Source organism: Sipha flava, unplaced genomic scaffold (assembly GCF_003268045.1).
Source record: "Sipha flava isolate LNK unplaced genomic scaffold, YSA_version1 125_pilon_pilon, whole genome shotgun sequence".
Classification (NCBI taxonomy): Eukaryota; Metazoa; Arthropoda; class Insecta; order Hemiptera; family Aphididae; genus Sipha; species Sipha flava.
Window position 1 is genome coordinate 794,343 of NW_020271751.1, and position 22,816 is coordinate 817,158.

Here is a 22,816-nt window from a genome sequence, read left to right on the forward strand (position 1 = left end):
TTCTGGCGCATGGTAAATACCTATTTTTCCTGGTCCGACCTAAGAGAAAACACATTTAACATACAGTAACTTTTTACGTACGTTATTGTTCTGCATAAATGTTTTAAATGACTGCGGTACAAATTGATTATTAATATACTATTAATTTACTTACACCGATCGCGCACCGTTCGACCGCCTTGAATTAACGCGTATACTGCTAAATCAAAGTTAACTAAATAATCAGCAATTGAAATATTAAATATTTTTTATTTGTAAATAATTATATGTGTAGACGGTGCAATTGCGTGAAAACTTCGGATAAAAGAAATGCATTACATTTTTTCTTTATTTAAAAGAAAATTTAAAATATGTTAAAAAAAACTATAGCAAAGAAAAAATTTGACAACAAAGATTACATTGAAAGAAATTATATATTCAGAAAGCAATCCATTGTTCACAACTCTTTTATTTAAGTGATCTCTTTAACATTTTCGCTTAAATCTGCGCGGCAGGTTTTTCAATAGTGATTGTGAACATTTGTGATATGAGTATGATACTACGCGTGCTTAAGTTTTGTAATCATCTCCATCAATGAATAACTGATCGAACATTTGAAAAAATCCGTTAAATTTTATACCGAGGAGGACTGTAAGTAGACAACATTTTAATCAATATACTTTATATTATGATGAAAATAATTGTTGCTTGCTTATATGAATCTTGAAAGCATGACAATTCATTATGTTTTTTATCAGAAAAAACAAGTATTCCAGCATAAGTAGAACCGTCCAGATGGTTGGTTTTATATAATAAGTAACTAAATATATTGAAATTAAAATTTTCAGTGAATTCAGTAATATAAGTGATTAAAGCCACGTTTTAAAACATTTTAGTCATTACATTCAAAATTATTTCCAATTCCATTTATTTAAAATTATTTTGTTTTTAATTGATTTTGTTTTCTCAAAAAAAAAAAAAATTAAACCTTTAGAACATCTCCAGATGAACATCTCCACAACAATCTCCAGATTTTTTAATTAAACCTAACACCAATCGTCCGAATCGAAATTATTTAATGCAATTATACATAATATATTTACTAACTTTTATACAATTTTGCCAATACGGCTGTATACTTATTAAATTTAAAATAAAATGTCACCATAGCATTTCGATTCATAAAATACAAACAAATTATTTAAACTTAATTTATTTCACGATTTTTTTATTCGTTTATGTCATAATGGATAACTCATCAATAAATAAAGTTGAGCAATTCTTTGAATTTATCTTGTTTTTGGATTTTATCGAAGATCTAGTAAGTCGTTGATCACAGTTTAGTTTAAAATATTTATTAACAATTTTAAACTTATTTTAGGAAATCTCTCTTAATTTTCCGCTACAATTTAATGTATATGTTGAATTCCATGATATTTTATTGAACGGAGAAAATGTGATTGTTACTGTGTTGGATGGAGCAGGGACGATTAATTTAAAAGTTGCTTTAAATTTTCCTCTGAATGAAATTTCTGAGTACAACAGTTTTGCTTCTTATCCTATGCTAGGTAAATGTTTGATAACTATTTAACTAATTTTAACTAGATATGAATTCGACCATCCATACCAGTATCATAAAAAATCGTTTACTTTATGATTGTGCATTCATAATTCATGTATTTATGTAACTAAAATTATCCGTACAAACGAATTATATACATACGAATATTAATTAAACAAATAATCAATAATCATTGTATATAAGGTATAATCAATGGTTTAATTATGTCACAGTAAAACATTTTTTATGTTATTGGCATGTTATGTTTAGGTCCTTTATAGAATGCATAATAATAAATCTATATTGATTGATGAAATATGATACTGATGTGATATTAATACAATTAAATAAGGAATGTATAAGTAAGTCATTGCCTACACTTTTTATTTAATTTCGCAGTTTACTTCGAATCACTGAATGAAATTGAACGAAGCTATCAACAATCAATAAAAAGAAATAGTAGTATTCATCAAACATGGGTCTGCGTTGTAGACTTGTTGCCATTGATATATGGTAATGAATCATTTAATTCGAAAGATACACATATATTTTAATCCATTAGGGTCATAGAAAAATTAGAACTACATACTCATTTATATTTTGGTTTTTTCAATTAATGCAGCATTATTAAGGCCCTGTCCTACAGGTTAAAACAATGCATTATGCATAAATAAAAATATAATAGTTAAAAGGTAGGCTATATCTATAGTTAATGCTTCTAATTTACTCGTAAAATATTAGATTAATTTAACACTATACCTACAACCGTATTAAGTATACCGATTGATATATATATATATTATCTAATACTAAGTATTATGTATACATATGTATAACATATATTGTATATACGTGATAAATCACGGAAGTATGGCAATATTTTATAATAAAAATTGAAATCTCATTGTGATAATATAAAACACGTCTTCTACGTTCTAAAAACTAGCGGTGTCCCTGTTACAACCAAATATCTTTTAAAGATTTTTTAACATAGTTGATAATTTAGCTCTATATAATAAATATATAAGCATGTAAGCTATAAGCAATACATAGATTAATGCATTTAAATAGCATTTGAGAGAAGTTTTGTAATAAAAAATAAAATTATTTGAAGTTTAAAGACTTAGAGCAGACGTTAAGATCTGGATATTGGATGCTAAAAAACTGAACCACTAATAATAATTAAACAATAATAATAAAATTAAAAAATAATGAACGTAATTTCGTTACAAAAATAATTATGCAATTTGTTTCTGAACCTCAAAAATTAATATTCAAATCATTCGGACCCCCCTTAGAAAGTACATAATTGCCAATGACTACTATAGCGGAAAAACTAAAGAAGATTTATGTTAGTTATATATATAACACGAATATGTTGGACTTTCATAATTTTCCAAATAAAATCACACGAGCAATTCATTGTAGTATTTAAAAAAATATTCTTTTACAGACATGTAAATTCCTGTTATGAGCGTTTTTCGATTTTCCACTGAATCAGTAGTGTTTCTCAATATTTTTAATTCCACGTTCTATTATAAATTTTCAAAAATCTCATGCCTTCCCATTCATTTTAATTAATAAATTAAATAAAGTAAACTACAAAATTATAAATTTTAAGTCGTTTGATCGGATTTTTGGTGCCCCGTTGGGGAAGCACTGCATCCAGAGCTGTATTGAGGTCTGGTGGTGCCTTTATCGAATCATTGTATTTGCACCCCTCCCACCGATGGGAAATTTTCATATTTTTATAAAAAATCATTTGAGATATACCTATAAAGCATGTATAAAAAACATTGTATACAAAGTAATAATAAGTAATAAACTATGATAACTATTTGTATTACTATAAAATATAAAAAATCAATACAATATAAAAACATGTAATTTTCTTCAAACGTTTTTGTTTTACAATTGTATTAGATGATTTTAAATTTATTTTAACATAATATTACAATGGTACTTTTCTTACTTTTATGGAGTTAAATTTATCAGTGACATAATCAAATGAAATTGTTTTAACTACATATTTTTCATGTTTCGTAAAAAATATTACATGAATAGTGTTGACATTTGCGCTCTCTTAGATCTGCACCCCTGGCCCATGACCTCTTGCCCCGCACTGAACACGAAACTACATCATACTAACGCGGTAAAATAAAAATAAAAAAACGGGACACAGAAAGACATGCGAATATAACAAAATCTTATTTCTTTCAGCGCCGGCAGCCGCCGCCGCGGATGGTGGCGACGGCGGTGACACGGCGGCGAGCGGACGGTACCCGCTGAGGGCGATGGGAGAGCTCAACCGGAATTTGCTGTCGGACGCGGGCGCGCGCCTGAACGCGACCGTGTCGCGTCCGGAGACGAGTCCGTTTCGAGCGTTCCCGCCGCCCAACAACGTTCTGAACGTTACGGTGCACGGACTGTACAATCCACCGTTGAATGGCCATCGACGTCATCGTCACGCGGCCACCACGTGTACGGCCACGTTGGACGTAGCCGAGGCAATCGATCCGGTAATAATAATAATAACGTTTGGCACGCGCGCGCGCGATCACATTATAATAATATTATACGAGTTATATTATTTATTTATTTTTTTTCTTTCTTTTTATTTTCTTACGACTAGGACGCGACGACTCGGTCTTGTTTTTTTTTTTTTTTTTGTGCTCACATAACACACACACGTGCACGCAGATATTATACATAATGTATACAGAACAGCGTCGATAATTTTCGTATACATGCCGATACGTGTAATATATATTTATATGTAAAATGTAGGAGTGCTGTGTGTGTGTGTGTGTGTTTGTGTGTATAATATAATGTGATGGTCATAAATAAATTCGGTCGGAATTTGTTTTATTATTACTTTATTCTGCTCTTCGAAACTGTCTCGCACTATAAATTTCGCCAAAAAACAAATACACCCGTCGTAAAACACGTACCGACTGCACGGCAACGGCTCAGCGTGAGTTCGTATTCCGATTTTTTTTTCCTCTTCTTAAAATCTTAAAAACGGCCCACACGCCACTGCCGCTGCTGCTGTAGTGCTCGTTCAATTATAACATTGTACGTATAGGGTGTATCGCTGGCATCCACTACAATTTTATCGATATTTTCTCATTTTATTTTTTATTTTTTTTTTCCGATTTGTTAAAAATAAATGTCAAATAACCATGTAAATTGTAATTCTCGTGTCGAGTATTATACTCATAACAGAGTATGAAGAAAACGGAACCGAAAACATCTGTATTGTTTACAGGCAAAGTTGCAATTAATGAATAATCGTAGGACACTCGATATAGATTTATTGTACGCTCGTAATAAGTCAAAGTTCTCGTAATGTATTCAGTAACCGTTTCGTTGTTTAAGTATCTATTTGAATACATAGTATTAATGTTTATGAATTAAAACAGAACTGATGGAGTATACTATGAACCGTATACAAATATTTTACGGTGATAAAACTTAGAAAAAAAAAAAAAAACGTTTCTTTCTTTTACAATAAAATATAAAATCGTTATACATAATTTAAAGACTCGTTCGGTCAACAATTATAAGATAATATTAATTTCCCCCCGATTTGATTCCTATAGGCTATTGGACTTGTAGAAAGTTAATTATCTTCAATGCGTATAATGTGTAGATATAGTTATGTTAATCTAACACTGATGTAAACTATGTAACTATCTTAAGCATCATATGGAATAATAATTTACTGATTTTTATTCACGTAAAATTAATAATCATTAATTACTTATCTATTAAAATCCGTCTACTTTTACTTTAGATCAAATGTTAAGTATTTTAAGTACATTTGATTTTCTTAAAATAAAAAAGTAAAGTTGATTCTATACTTATTTACAGTTTATTATTAATCCGCGTGTAAGTATATTCAACTAAGAAAATATTTTATTATTTTATTTAATGTTTATAACGTATAGGTATTATAAACTAAAATAATAATTCAATATATATTTACTACATTGTTTATAATTAATCCATTGCAATGTATTTAAATATATTTTTTATCAATGTAATATAAACAAATACGAGTATATAAACAAGAACAGTGAGTCAATAATTTTATCTTTTAATTATTTTAGTAATATTCGTAAAATATATAAGAACTTTACTAAATCTACTTAATTCATCATAAAAATACAATAAGCTTCTGTATAAAAAATAATATTGATTTCAAACTAGTAGATTTAGCATATTAATCGTGTTACTACTAATCACATTATTGAACCGCATACACGTCTAACATATTATACACCTATCAGTTCTTGTATGAATAAAGTAATTCATTTGAAGATACAGTAGAACCTCATTAATCCGGACTAATTGGGACTCTAGGTTGTCCGAATTAATGAAAGTCTGGATTGAACAAAATAATCAAAAATCATAAATTATAAATTTAAAAAAAAATGTATCTGATATTTTATTATACAAGTTTTAATCTAATATATGTGTAAGTCTAATAATATTAAATCTAAAAAATAGTACATCATTGTATTACGATCATTACATACATAATACGGTACATGTTAAGACTCGCTTTCGTTGTTCAAACTTGACATGCTTACTGGTTTAGAAAAACTGCTAATCTTTGGTTGTCTTCCTTTCACAGTGATTTCTTAAACGGTTAACTCGCGAAGGCGCCTTAGATGCTCATGATACGCAGATTGTATTCGTTGTTATCTTCTACGTATTTAATGACAATGTTTAGGTAGTATAAATATACTAGCGTAATTTACGTATTTTAAACGGCTGTCCGGATCAAGCGAAGTTCGGACTAATGAGGTCCCGGATTAATGAGGTTCTACTGTAGTTCGAAAAAATAACATATTTTTGTATAATAAACATTCCGAGAGACGTCGGCATAATAACTAAATAATCACTTAATTACTATCCGTCACGCTAATCCGTGGTACAGCGTGGCTGTAGGTAACAATAAGTAAAAATAAAATGTACGTAGTATATCCGTTTCAATAACATAATCATTTTCCCGGTGGTTACAAAGTTATCAGATAGCGATGATCACGAGGTTACATATTCGTTTATAGGATTTTCATAGCTTCGTATTTGCGCACGGCACGTACACGGACATAACGAGGGACGTAAACGACCTGCGATGGTACAGCTTGGATAACATGTCGGCAACCGTATCCGCCACGGGTCAGAGGTGCGTAATCATAATATTCCCACGAATTCACGTGGACGGCCACTTGAAGTCGATCTGCGGTAGGTCAATGAAAAAAATAATAATAATAATAATGATAATAAATATTTAAAATAAAAAAAAGAACCAAACAAAACAAAATAAACGGATAGGCTCCGTTCATCCACTTAAAAAAGACACAGTATTATATTATACATGTATTATACGTATACACGCAAAGACAATAGCGTGGAGTTTATTCAAAACAGTATATACAATATGCCAGCGTTTAGTGCTGCCGTCATTTCGACATTTCGTGATCGTTGTTGTATATAAAATCCCATCGACAATAATTCGGTCTAAACATTTTCCCAGCAGATCAATACAGGTGGTCCGCAATGATGAATACTGAAGAGTAGTTTCGATGTTTCGTGATGGCGTTAACAACGAAACGATTTTTTTTCTCCCAACAGGTTCGAGGAACAAGACGCCGTCGTGGTGAATTCCGCGAACATTCCCGAACCAAAAGACATAATGTTCAAAGGGCCTAGATACGAATGGAATATGAGACAACGATTTCTTTTGAACAAAAAATCTTCACAAACGTTTCAGGACTTTATTTTCGAGTATTTTCACATTTAAATATATAATAATTATTCACTTATTTATTTTTATGCAATAGATTCATATAAACCGAACCAAATCGAACTATAATTTATGTCAACACACTTGTCATTTTGAATTAATATCTTTTCGATCATACACTTACAAGTCCTTTAACTTATACTTGATTCGCATAATTTTAATACAATGTCTTATATATAATTCCGAATCACGCATCGCCTTTTTTGTTTTGCCCAAGATCAGGCCCAATCTTAAGCCCTATGAATGACACTAACTACTTCACAACTGTTCACCTTAAATATTGTTTGTTTGTTATTTTTGTTAGACATAGGTATATGTTTGTCAAATTTATATTCACTAAGAATTCTATGATAACCAACAACACGGTTTTTTCACAAGAACTTAATGACCGAGAATCAAACGAAAACGTCAACGATGAAGTTGTTCACGTAGCCCTTTTGGACTTGTCGATGTTGTTACAACCCAACTGTAAAAGAACCATATAATATAAGTGGTTTGTCTTTAATATTCATTTATATCGATTAATCGTCATTTTCAGGCACTTCAGTGAGATGTTTATCAACTGTCCATGCACTTGACGAAAATATAATACAAACCCATGGATTTTCATCAGCTGCTCTTATTACCGAAGAATTTATTGAAAAAAATACTATTGGAGATCAGCATTTAGAAAAGGTTTTAAATTATTTTATGAATTTAAAACAGAAAATCTTTTAAATATGTGTACTAGCTTTTATTCTAGGATGTTATTTTCTAACGAATGTGCTCGTTAAGAATTATTTATTGTTCTATTGGAATATACATATGCGTGATAATAAGTATTAATAACATAAAAAAAACTACTATTATTATCACTTACAATTTTGACAAAAAACAGATTTTGCCGATGTCAGTTGTAAATAAACATGCTAAGATAAATAAAATCTAACAACATAAACAGTATATTTTTGTATGATGACTATCGAAATAAAATATAATTGTTTATGTAAGCTTGTATAATAGTTAGGGTTTAAAATAAGGGTTAAAAAATACAAATGATCCTATGATTTATTATTACGAGTATATAAAATACAGTAAATAATTTTATTTTTATACTTAAAGTAATAGCCTTTAATATTTTACACCGTATCACAACAGACATATTTAAAAAAAAAACCATGTTTCGATAATCGATTTTAATATATTTTAGTACGATTTTTAATATATGAAAATAAGACGTTATAGAGCTACAAATAAAATATACATAAAGATACCAATCCAATACTGTGGATCTGTAGCGTGTAATGAGAAGTTATTTAAAAAAAATATTTTTCTTGTTTATGCATTGAATTTAAATATAAAGAATAATAAATTCCAATTATGGAATAATATATTTAAATATTACTTTAGTTATTGTACATTATGGTAAATGTCTTCAATAATCAGGAAATTTAAATTAAATAGGCATGATATTTCCAGAATAAAAAGCTTTTTTTATTTTAGACGATGTTTCTCTTTATTTATTTATCAGTAATTCTCATTCAAAACAAAATTACAATAAGTAATATTATACTGAATAATCGAAATGTTACGTTTGTTTAGTCTTCAATACCGTTGCTGGATGTATCTAAAGACTTGTCCACTCACTTCATACCAGATAATTCTGCAGATCGGGTATCACCGTTTGTCGTTGTTGATATTTCAGTGTCCAATTCGTTCTATGATCAATATTTAAAACACGTAACATCAAAGTAACAGCATAAAAAATTCCGATAAAAAAATCAGATAATTCGATTAGTTAATCGCTTGGTTTTTTTTTTTTTTTGTTAATATTATTATTTTTTGTACACTTTATATATTAAACAGAATGTTAGAACTGAACATTATTCTTGAAAAACCAATGGCTACAACAGTTGCACCGATAACGTCAAATAAATACCAAGAATGTTTGAAGACCACCATAGAATCGTTGATAGGAACAGTACGGATAAATAATATATTATAGCAGAAATAATTATTTAATTTTCATAGAGTATTTCAATATAGTAGTAAAATTTATATCAATTATTGTTTCATTAATTTTCACCGTTAGTCAATAAGAATCAATGATCCAGATGGTGATAACGAGGACTACTACGTGAACGAGCTTAAGGATTCCGGCGTTTACGGATCAATGCAATCGCTATTATGTAACGAAATCCGACAGTACATTATAGACAACTATGCGGGTCCGATGATCGGTGAAACGATTCAGGTAATATAAATTCGAATTCAAGTAATTCGTAAATTATCAGTGAATATTAATGGTATAATAAGTGTATATTATACATAAGCTACGGTAAAAATGGATAATATCACTAAAACTGTGTCGTAAGACTCGGTGAATTTTGTCGTCCACTTTTCTTATTTCGTGTTTTGAAATCAAATAAATATCGATGGCCTCGTGATACGTGTATACTGTCGCAGAGCTTCGTAAATCGGATTTTCATGGATCTAGTGGATAAAATGAAGAAAACGGTCAAGTCATTCGAGTTTTCACATTCTTGCGGTGATGCCGAGAACGTAGTAAAATCTGATCATGATATGATGATTGTGTACGCCAGAGAAGCAGACGAACTGAAACAGACGGAACGCGCAAAAAAAATCTGCTTTGACGTAAGAACGTCTAAAATGAAAAAAAAATCACAATAATGATGCGTTTTACCGTCCGTTTTAGTTAATCTCTACAGCTGGCACAAGGTGTAACCCGAACTACTGGTTATTATACGCTAGTTTTTGCTCAAGGCGACTAGATTTCAATACGGCTTTGGAGTATGTTAAAGAAGTGTTATTAGTCGACAGTGGCAATCAAATCGGGCAAGTTTAACAGGACTATAAACTAGTATAGTTACTGTCACCGTAAAAAACACGTGCTCACATACACAAAATGAAAAAAAAAAATGAAATCGACTGACAAAAATCTGGCACATCAATTTTATAATCGTCACTTTCAAAAAGAAATAAATATATGTATTTAATTTATATATTCTATCTATAATTCGTAATGCACCAATGAAAAATATATGTAGTTTTTCGTTCGTAGTATACTATATACGTGAAACAACTAACTTTCTTTGCAATAAATTCATTAAAAAAAAAAAACCATTTTTAAACTCTGATTGGAATGACGAAACTATTAGTTTTACAAAAATGAATTTCTTTTTAGAAACCATTTTGAAGCAACTCATACAAAACCCTAAAACCATTTTATGTTGGATAATTTTATAGATGCATAATTTGCCTTTATAATAATACTCTTTTTCAAATTTGATAGTTCTTTTTCATGAAAATCAATCAATATTTATTTAATTTAACACTTTTTAACCAAATTTTAACCCACTTGGACATTTTTACCATAATAATACACGACGGTCCTAACTCTCAGTATAATCTTTAGTGTTTTAACTCAACTATAACAGTTCAAGAACTAGTTATTCTGAGACACAATCATTGAAATCAATTTTGCTCTATTTTCATATACTTAAAATGCCTTTATTATTAATTACATTTTTGTGATAACCATGAAATTCATTCTAAATGTGCTCACCGAGATTATTATATTTTTTTAAATTTATATCAATATTACAATATCAAATTACAAATAGAGCATTTATTAGAACATATTCTACAATAATTAAAACAAAAAATGGCAGGTATTTTTTTCGAATGATAAATCTTATTTATTTTTTATTTATATTCCCTATTCAGTCACAAGTCAAAATGTAGTTTTATTTTATTATTTACATTTGATTGCAATTAATGTCGATACAAATGATACAATAAACGATTTTCCATCAATAAGGGTTGAAATTCATTAACAATTATTTGATCTTTCAGATTATTTTTGTATGCCGCAATACAGTTGACTATTTACGAGGACAACAACAATGGTGAAATCGTGTTGAAGTCTTTGATAATGAGTCACGGAGATTTCAGTGAAGTGTATGCCTTGCTCAGTGTTCACTATTATACACTCAACATGTATAAAACCAGCAAAATTATGCTACAAAGGGGTAATTTTAGTGTAATAAAGTATTTAATACGGTGAGTTTATGGGAGAAATAAGACTAACGGAATTTATGTTCATGGTAATATTGAATCGTATCGATTTGTAAAATTTTGAAAAATATCACATATATGATGTGATAAAATACTTATATTTCTTTAATCTGCTTTTAAAATACATCAATAAGCTGGTAGATCTATAAATTATCATTTAGCACTCAAAAAGTTGCCTACCTATAACTAATTATATATTATACTAATTATATACCAACGACTGAAATGTTTTGAATAATTGTAATAATAATTGTTCTCTCAATTATTATTTTTTTATTCATTACTTTAGAACATAAACGTAATGAAAATTAAAATACATTCATCATTGTGCCAAATAGTTTAAGAAATGTATTAAATGTTTCATGAATATCTTGCCAAATATCGAAACTGTGTTCTTAAATTATAAATTACCATAGGTATTATGTACGATATTGTGTATTATGAATATCTAATATATATACACATCGATTCAGTTCTTCAGTTTTTTTAACATTGCTTAAATCATTGTTACAAAATTATTTATTTTTTTATTTGATTAAACTATTATTTTATATATATATTAATTTAGCTCTAAAAACTGTCGAAAAAGACGAATTTGAAAATAATAATCTACTTCACGAAAATCTTTTGAGCTGGCAATCAATAGGTCATAGCAACAATCCTTTGATTAAATGTGCAATTTTACTATTAAAACACGAACTGGTAGAAGTAAGTGTATTATAATGTAGTTTGTAATTGATGATTTACATAAAATTTATCTTAAATTGTATTTATATTATTTTAAAGTTGGCAACTCGTTGCTTAAAATTGGTAGTAGAACATAGTGAACAGTACCATTATTACATGGCCGTGTGTGAAAACAAAAAAGGAAACTATTCAGCAAGCTTAGAACATTTAGAACATAAAATATTGTTAGGAAAATATGTAAGTAGTCTTACTTGCTATAACTGCACAACTTATTTATTGATTAACTACAAAACAATTTTTAATAACGAAAACACTATTAAAGTTAAAATGAATACACATATTCTTACGTACACACATTTAAAAAGCCCTCCAACTTAACATAAATAATAATAAGCCTTGTTTGTATGTATGATAGTTTTCTTTCAATTGCAGTCTGTAGGTATATTCTACAAGTAAACGAGTATATTTGATAATGATTTATAATTTATATAACGAGTCGTATTACATATACATTAAACTCTTAAACAATGTCTGATATTAAATTTAAATATTTTTTTTTGCAACTAAATGTTATGTACCTCCATAAAATACTGCTATAGAATTATAAAACAGTACAACTATTTTTTTATATGCTTATTGAATTCATAGGACGACGACAAATCATTTACTTACTGAAATATTTATTTACATTTTTATTTTTATACTTCCACATAAATTTTTTTACTCTTATCCGTATGTGTAAAACAATTATGCAGCACTGCAATAATCATATAATACATGAACATTTTTTAAAATTAATTATAATAAGATTATTTTATTTATTAATATATAATATTATATATAAGTTGCAGAATAGTCAGATTCATTAATTACTTATTAAACTGGAATACTATATTATACTAATATGTATACCTTCCTTAATATTAAATAATAAACCAAATTAAATCATAAAATTTATTGCAAATAATAAGACACTATATATAATATTCAATAAATCAAAAAAACGCTAATAGTTATATAATTAATTCTAAAAGATTATACCATACATACATACATAATTTATATTGCATAGTAATAATAATTAATACTTTAAACTTCTTGTTATGTAAACATTACAGGAAAAATGTTTCGACGCATTGCGATATCTTAACGACATAGAGTTGAACGAATCGATGGACGTTTTAAAAAACTATTTGTTACAAGTGATACATACCGAAAAGCCGCGCAAAGAACTTCATTTGGTTTATTTAAAATGTGCTCTGCGTTGTTATACAAACAAATGGTATGCCAGAGGAACGGAAATCTGCCGAATCGCTGGCAACGTGCTACGCACGCCGATGGTATTCACATTGTTGGCAAAATGTTTGATTGAGGTAATTTTTATTTTCAATTAAATAATATAAGGATGTATTTCTTTTATAAAGAAAAAAAAAACACGTATGATTTTATTACCAAAAATTAAATAGCAAAGTGTTAAAAACCTGTAAACCCGTATAATCAGATGCGTTTATACGAGTATATACATTAAATTTCAGTTGAATTTAACATTCGATGCATATTATTGCCACTTAATAATTTAGCATAATTTCTGATGAAATCTCGTAATATAATATATATATATATATATATATTATACGTATAGTAAATTAAAGTCTAATGAATATTATGAGAGTGGCGAACGTTTCTTTAAAATGTGGTCTGACTACACTACTTTTTCGAAGTAAACTTCACGAACGCATCCTAATAATTACGTACAAAATATTTACTTAAGTACAGTATCATATTTAATAGGTAGAGGTATACGTATTATATTGGTATTTTTTAACTTAATACTAGAAAGTTATGATAACAATAGGTTCGCATCTAATGTTTCAATTGATAATCTATGCGAAAGAACAATAGTCTATTATATATACACGATAACGAATCGTAATATTTAATAACTCGTTACTTCCTGTTTTAATTATTTAATAACGTAGAACACATAATTATTTGGTTTTAAATTGGTAGTAAAATTCATAGAATCTATACGTATTAATAATTGCATGTAATGCAATTATACCTTAATGCAATACTTTATGTACATGTATATTAGTGTACTAAAAAAAATAATATATAATCAACAACAATGTAATAAATTGTTCATGCACTTCAATAACAATATTATTATTACATATTAGTAATAGTTTCAAATATATAATTATTTGTAGTATTCTGCAATAATCACATTGAAAATATGTAAGAAATATGACAATTCGTCAGTTAAAAACATTTATAAAAGTCTATTTTATTTGTCTATACCAAGGGTAGCCCACATGAATAGGTTCACGAGCCACACAGATAAATATAATAATTCCAAGAGTCCAATACAAGATAAATACAACTAAATTTTAAATAATTTGACAATATTTTATAAATTTAAACCTATAAAATTAAAATCCAAAATAATAATATGATAAGTAAATTTTAATTTTATAAATAAAGCGCGAGCCGCATCTAACAATGACAAAAGCCACATGTGGCTCGCGAGCCGCAAATTGGCCACCCCTGGTCTATACACTAAACTTCTAGATGGTAAACTTAAACCACATCATGTCTTGTGGTGTGTCACGGAGATCGTGACTTTTAAGTTTTGTTTTCGTCAAACACTCGTTTTAAAATATTGTCGCTTAAACTTCGAAGCGGTATTCGATTCTATCCTTGTTGAAAATGCCAAAAAATTATTTTAAGTCTTACGACACCGACTTGTGTTCTCAACACGTCGGAACATGGTTTGATACATTATTACTAGATTTATGAATTTGTATGTCTATTCAACTCATAAAAATTAAACTAAAGCAAAAAAAATGTAAAAAAAAAAAAAGCACAAAAGTTTTAAGATAAAGAACACCAACTATTAAAATTTAATCTCAATTATTTTATTCTACGTAATATAAATCGCATTTATATGATTTTACACAAATTTGTTTTAGACCAATAGAAAAAAAAAAGCAAATCCCTACAAAATTGTAAGTTGAATATTATACCACATATCGTCTATGTATAGAAAGCATATAATATTTTTCATAGTCGTACCTTAACTAGCTGTATATTAGAACATAAAATACTGCTAATGGACTCTCCGACTGCTAGAATCATCAATGTGGTTTGTATGGTATTAATTTCACATTTCGCATTAAATTTAATATAAATATATATATATATATATATATATATATATATATATATATATTATTATTAACTATTGTGTACATATAAGCAGTAGAAGCCCAAGTACGTTTTTCCAAAACAATAATTGTTCGCGGTGTTCATCCGATACTATACAACCCCGAACAAGATTAAACAAGCCCTTGCGCCAGTAAATCGAATTGTCCCATACAAAACAAAACGTTCGGGGTTAGAGCGTTTGCGAACGTACACACGTTGTATATACTGACTCAATGTACCTACATATGTGTGAGTAACTGCTTTAGTGTCAATGGTAGTGCATAAGATGATCATCGATTGCGTCTCCTTCGATTGCATGAGTATATGTGTGTGTGTGTACGTATATATATACATATACGTAATTCAAGAATGAGCAATGTGTGTTTCTAATCTTCAGTCATCGATATAAAAGGTCAACTATAACGCACCCCATTTTTATTTATTATTTTTGTATATTATGCGCGTTGCCATCGTGTATTTCAAAATACAAGTCTAATTCGATTTCCCTCCCGCATTATTGATAAAAATCAACGACCGTGGACCAAAACACTACAATACAATATATGGTATATATATACACGTATGTACGACGGACATGCAAAGAATCGAATGCCATTTTTATACGCGTATAGAGGGTGTCCCACACTCCCTATATTATGTATATTTATACAGGGTGTCCCGTGGAGATTTACTATTTTAAAGTGCTAGCCGGTAATGTAAACACCATTATTTAGCCACAGTACTTGAAAATATTAAATCCTTGTGCGAGATGTGGTGTTGGGTATACCAAAATTTTCGGACACTCGATATGCATAAACATTTATATAATATATACTATTTTTATTCATACGTTTTTCAAGGCATTCGAAAAATATAATTTTATTTTATTTTGAACTTATATTCGTATTTGTGGTCTATTTGTACACAGATAATAAATACAATATTGTATTATAGTAATCCGCAATAATGTTCTATCCGTTACCCATAAAAGCATCATGATATTATTTGACTACCAGGCTTCTGACAAATTATTAAAAATAAAAAAACAAATTATTTTTATAAAAATATTATAATTTTACTTATGGAATGATAATAATATTATAAATAAACTTTGATGTCCATAAGCCATAATCTGTTAACTCATTCGGATCTTCCCCAATTCTTAAAATGTAATATTTGGTATCTCATACGATAACAATCATTTATTAATGTGGTTCACTAAAAACGTTTAGTCACAATTATATATTTTATTATATTGGCGTATCATCAATTTTATACCATCAGGATTTCTCAATTTAACCAAAAATTAAGATAAATTATTTTCTGAGTCATGGGCCTATGATTTAAAGCTACATTAATAAACTATTTGAAAATGCACTCCTCGTAAACTTTAATCAGTTAAAACACAATATGAAAAAATAAAGTTGAAACTTATTAATCTATCAATTAAAGAAATAAAATTAAGAGGAAGGCAACACAAAAAAAATGACCATTTAACATTTTTGTGTTAAAATTTTTGTAAAATTATTTAGGGTATCTCCCTGAACCCTCTTCCAAAATCGAGAACTAACTACAGGGATCTGGATAACTAACATATTTCAAAAAGCATTACTTTCATTAATGATTGTTCTATTTTACTTACTTGGGCTTGCGTGTCAATATGCTTGTAATATATTAATAATAAAATAATAAGCTATTAAATTCAATATCACTAAAATATATTTTGTACCCAAATGTGTATGGATAGAATAAAATATGTGTATAAAGTTTTAAAGTCATCCGCGTTCTCCACATGCCAAACTGTTTTCTCGTTCAAAATGTATATAGTTACTAAAATAAAAAAATATATATATATATATATATATATATAATACATTTAAATACTAAATAGTACTTAATTTTAACTATGACATTCAAAAATAAAAATCTAAGTACAGTTGAGTATTTATGGGGGTGCCGGGGTTTTTCACCCCTCCCCCCTCAAAAAAAAAATAAATATTTGAAAACGTCAAATTTTAAACATATCAGTAATATAATAATTTTAGTTTGTTTATTCAGTAAAGTATTTAAGTGTAATGAAAATATATATATATATATATAAAAAATATTTTTATCGCTAATAATTAAATTGTAATCGGATAATAATAATAACAATCGACCGCACGGCACTCACAAACATATGGTATATAAATAATCTGATGTGGGAAAATTATCGGTGGATAAGAATATCAATATCTATTCCGTGACAATCACGTCTTGTCAGTTGTCAGTATGCACTGTGCATTTATGCGCAACATAAATTAATATAAAAATATGATTAATACAATCATACGTTTTTATTTATTTATATTTATCATACGTTTAGTTATTAATTATTATTTTTATTATTTAGTATTTAACAATAAGTTGATAAAAAAACATTTTATACTAATTTATAAGATTATTTCACTATTAGGTATGACACCCCCCTTCCCCCCAAATAAATTAAATAAAATAAATTAAAGAGAAACGTAAGGGGACAGAGCACCCCAACTAATTTTCAGAAATTTTAGTGTCCCCCTACTATTATTACTTTATAATTATAACGTTTAACAAGTTTGGGAGACGCTCTTTTTTTAAAGGAAACAGAGTCCCTCTTCTTTAATTTTGCCAAATCGAGCACTGAAAATATAATGATCCGTTGAACATAAAATCCTATTCTATTCATTATTTATTTAATTTGTTTTCATTGATGTAATATGAAAAATAATAAAGGTATTCAAAATAATAATAAGATTAGAATAATGTAAACGAAATTTTTACTAAAGAACCAAATGTTCATCAAATTATTATGATTATATTGTTATGATTTTTAGTTTTCATTTAATTATTATTATAAATTTATAATTATATTTTATATGAGTTCGGTATAATATACAGTATGATAACCATTATGGTATCAAATATTTTCGTCATTTAATGTTACGTCATATAAACCACAAAATGAAATAATAAATATTCATATTTAAAATTCGTACATATTATATGACACATCAAATACTTTATAACTATTTTTAAAACTGATGACTAATATTGACAACTAGTAACTATTTTTGTATTACTAAAGTATAATAGTAAAAATATATATATATATATTATATTAATAATAATAATAACTAATATAAGAATTTAAAAATATTAAATTTTCATAGTACTTAATTACACAAATTAGTAAAATTATTTGTCAAAGACAATAAACATTAGACTCTATGCATTTTATTTTATGCAACTTATGCAACTATTTTATAGAACTATTAAGTAATTGCTTTTAACGTCTCATGAATAGTATCCTATAGTATCTACTTGGAAATAGAATACGATTTCTTTGAACAATGATTTTAAATTTAAAACTTCTTATTATTTACCATTATACAAAGTAATAAAAATCAGAAAAGTATTTAGCTCAGTCATATTTTTTATTGAGCATAATGATATTTATGTGTGTACGTCAGGAAATACACAATAATACATATTCTATAAAATACGCATACGCTTATATAATATTAAATGTTATTTCATCGTGAAATATCTATAAATAATAATAGAACCAATTAAAACAACCACCAAGAGACGAAATTCGACCTCAGTCCACCATACATTTATGTAATAGGTATATTATAACATTGTGTATTTTGTGGTAACCTCGTTTATGGGTACTCTATGCCCGTTTGAGTGCTTGACATAGGCGCAATTTCAGTTTTTAACTTGGAGTGGCTTAACATATTTAAATGAAACAAACCCGAGGGGGGCTCTGCCCTCTCCCCCCCATTCACTACCGATATAGCGATATCATATTTTTCTCACCCACTTTCTTACATTTAATATATTATAATGCATTTATTAATAAAACTAAAAATATTTTTATGAAAAAAATAACAAAATTTAGGTAAATAAATGTAATATATTATATTTTTTTATTAAGTATATTATTATAATTGGAACCTTCGGTTAGAAATTGCAAATTTATTTAATATTTTTTCGTTAGACAATTCATTCGATAAATCTCGTTCTATATAAATTAATGACAAATCTGTAAATCTATCTTGATTTATAGATGTTCGAAGCCAATTTTTAATCTTTTTCATTGCTGAAAATAATCTTTCACATGTTGCAGAGCTAATTGGAATTGTTAAAGATAATGATAACAGTTTATATAAATTAGAATAAAGCTCTACATCCATGATTGATTTGATATCTTCCAAAGTGAAACTGAGGATTCTACGGGTCTTACAGTTTTTTACCACAAGCATTTCTGATATAAGTGTATTTAAATCCACGTTTAATAGGTCCTAAAAATTAAATCATAAAAATTGATTGATTTCGTTTGCTGTATTATGTAGATTAGATAACTAATGAAGGATTTAATACTTTAATTTAAATATAAATTTTTGGAGGGGCTAATTTTAATATTTGAGGGGCTAAGTCCCTACAAGTCCCCCCCCAAATTGCGCCTATGGTGCTTGGTGAATCTGTCCACGACTACTAGATGACACACGTGCGTTATTCATTAGAGCTAGTTGTAGAAAATTTATCAAAGTTTTACATACATCGTTTTGGCAAGAAACTAACAAATCATTTAGGCGAATTTTTAAAAATAAAAAATACTTTTTTTTAATAAAATTATTATTTTAGTACATAAGCATACTGATATTCGACAAAAGAAGAAAGTATGATAAAACGGAAATTATAATAGTATTCGGTATTATATTCTTAATAAAAGATACTTTAATCGTATTATATGGCTTAGTAATAAATAAAAACTAAAGAATAAAAATAATTAGATAAAGCCTTTATTATAGAGCCATTTTATAAAAGTTTGACAAAATTCTAAAATTAACATAATACAATATATGATTAATGATGGATCGAACATATTTTTCCATAGACTGCGAGTAAAGGTGGCTCGTCAGGGAAGATTTTGAGCCTAAAAAATCTCCCCTTAAAAAAACACAGCTACTTGTAAATAATAACTATTTAAAAATAAAAATATATAGAAATATTTTTATTTTAATTGAAAATATGTATTATAGTTTTTTTATTTATTATTAGAAATTGAAAGCCACAAAATCTAAAAACCTACAGTTTTTTTTTTTTTTTAATTTTCCTTTGTTCGCATATTACAGCAAAGCGAAAACCTATAGTTATTTCGTTAGATTTTCTTAAACGTAGGTTAGAAGCTTTGAAAAGAAATAATTTTTTTGTGGCTTTTCAAAGACTGTCGTATTTTGAGGATATATTAGTGAGATTGTTAACCAGCGTTAAATCTTTATGTTTGGCGATAATTTTTCAAAAAATTTGCTAGGTGGTTGTAATTTTTTTTATGTGATGGCAGGCGTACACGTTGATAAAAGGCTCTAGCTCAACGTTTTTCAGCTATATTTTTTCTTATCATTATTGGAAGTGGGTTTAATATATGAGTGGTGGTGGACCAGGCTACAGATTGTATACTATTAGTAAGATCGTTAAAAACAGAATCAAAATCATCATGTGTTTTTTGATTTGTTTTTTAATTTAATTTTTCACAATGGCAACGTGATATATTTATTACATGTAATCCAGCGTCAATCGGTGCACTATTTTCTCCGTTTAATATTCCCATCGTTAATAGAAATATAAAAACATATGGTCATCGTAATGTAATACAATGCTCGTAGACCGACTCGTTCTGCAGCCTTGTCCGTTTCCAAGTTTCGAAGGCACGCGTGCCGGCACATTATCGCGTACCTACAACAAGAGACGTATTCGTCCTTCGATATAGGTTGAATAAAATATCAAATAAATGGGGTGCGCCGTACACATATTGTTGTATTATATAACACGGGCGCCGCCAAACGAATCATTTGATAATGATTAAAAACGCATTGAATTGTCGTCAACCCGAGATGCAGCTGAACCGGGGGCGATCGCGATCGGTGCAACACGATTGCGTTCGACCATTTACATATATATATATATATATATATATATATATTCTAACAATTTTCTAGTACACTATTTAAAAATACAGTCCGACTTGATTTTCCTCGGACTTGATTTCCCAATACGTACTAACCGGGTAATCGAGATAATGTTTATTGTTAATTTATCTTATCCGTAGACTGTACATATCAGTATGCGTCAATGACAGTGTCATGATCGGATTTTACATAATATATAACATAATAACAACATTATATTTGTGTATTATAATCATACCGCGTTCGTCAATCATGGCAATGTTCGGCACAGATAACTTGAAATTTATCTAGATAAAGATTAAATATAGTGTATTGTACTGTTATATTTCTGTGAATATTGTACTTTGTTATGATGAATATTCCACTATAAATACAATTTTAAAATTAACAATATTTGAAACATATAATCCTCTCTATAATTGATCCGGGAGTCAGAATTAATAATTCCTATGTCACTTATATGTATAGGGGGTGGACTGACTAGGGAGGCAAAAGGGCGATCGTCTCCAGGGCGCTCGATAGTGCCATATTAATTAGCCGTATACAAAATGTAATATTAAAATATTATGGTACAACACCAATCATTTACTATCAGAATATCCGAATTTGGATGTATTGAGTACAATTAAATAAAAATATATTTATTAATTAAAATTTAATATTAGTAGGTCCAATTGACCCCCTCCTCCCTCGATATCTAGTCCGCCTATGTATGTGTATACTTATGTATATTTTATAGAAATAGATACTTATGCACAATGACATTACGCAATGGCTAATAGTATCTTGTGTGCGGTGTGTCTGAGTGCCTACTGAGTATGATTATGTTTAACTAAAACTAATTAAGAAATAAAGATAATTAGCTAAAGGATGAATTTAATGTAAATTATTTTCTGTCTTACAGTAAACTTATTGGTTATTAATAATAATAACTTATTATAGATTAAACTACAATGGTTATTAATTATTTGAATAATGCGATTAAAAAAGAATTACTAAAAATTAGTTTATCTAGATCAATTCGTTTAGATAACACTTTTATTTATCTATGATAATACAACTGATAATTAATTATTTCTTCTTCTAGATAAGATAATAGATTTTTAATTATTTATCTAAATAATGTCCTACACGATTTGTGTGTCGTAACATTCGTGCGCTTTACATGCCACCGTAATAATAATTATAACAATAAGAATGATTTTTCGTCCGCGCGTTCCTATATCCACCACGCTAAGTGATTTTCACGCGAGTCCGCGATATTGTAACATTATGACGAGTGCATATTTAACATGCGTAAAACCGCACGTGTAGTTGGCCGCGTCCGAATTAGATCTAAAAATGAACTAGTAGTTCCGTACTAGTTTGGTCCCGATCTACTTTGGTCAGGCACCTGCTTATTGCTATTACACCAGAAAGATTCCAGAAGTCAGGTGCATAGCCAGAGGTGTGTTACAGATGTAGTAACACCCCCTCTTCCCTTGACCGTGTTAC

At 28.3% G+C, this 22,816-nt stretch overlaps 1 protein-coding gene across 1 annotated transcript in view; it reads left to right on the forward strand.

Moving 5' to 3' along the window:
* The first annotated feature begins 1,225 nt into the window (after positions 1-1,225).
* The window catches only part of LOC112694241, a 28,489-nt gene continuing 6,898 nt past the window's right edge, over positions 1,226-22,816 (forward strand). Inside the window, exons 1-17 of the mRNA XM_025569647.1 lie at positions 1,226-1,300; positions 1,361-1,547; positions 1,940-2,053; positions 3,761-4,059; positions 6,616-6,734; positions 7,184-7,336; positions 7,660-7,823; positions 7,894-8,030; positions 8,937-9,085; positions 9,201-9,315; positions 9,427-9,588; positions 9,801-9,989; positions 10,051-10,190; positions 11,211-11,386; positions 12,001-12,140; positions 12,219-12,356; positions 13,238-13,492. Coding sequence (XP_025425432.1) covers positions 1,226-1,300; positions 1,361-1,547; positions 1,940-2,053; positions 3,761-4,059; positions 6,616-6,734; positions 7,184-7,336; positions 7,660-7,823; positions 7,894-8,030; positions 8,937-9,085; positions 9,201-9,315; positions 9,427-9,588; positions 9,801-9,989; positions 10,051-10,190; positions 11,211-11,386; positions 12,001-12,140; positions 12,219-12,356; positions 13,238-13,492 — 2,712 coding nt within the window. The remainder of the gene's footprint in view (positions 1,301-1,360; positions 1,548-1,939; positions 2,054-3,760; positions 4,060-6,615; positions 6,735-7,183; positions 7,337-7,659; positions 7,824-7,893; positions 8,031-8,936; positions 9,086-9,200; positions 9,316-9,426; positions 9,589-9,800; positions 9,990-10,050; positions 10,191-11,210; positions 11,387-12,000; positions 12,141-12,218; positions 12,357-13,237; positions 13,493-22,816) is intronic.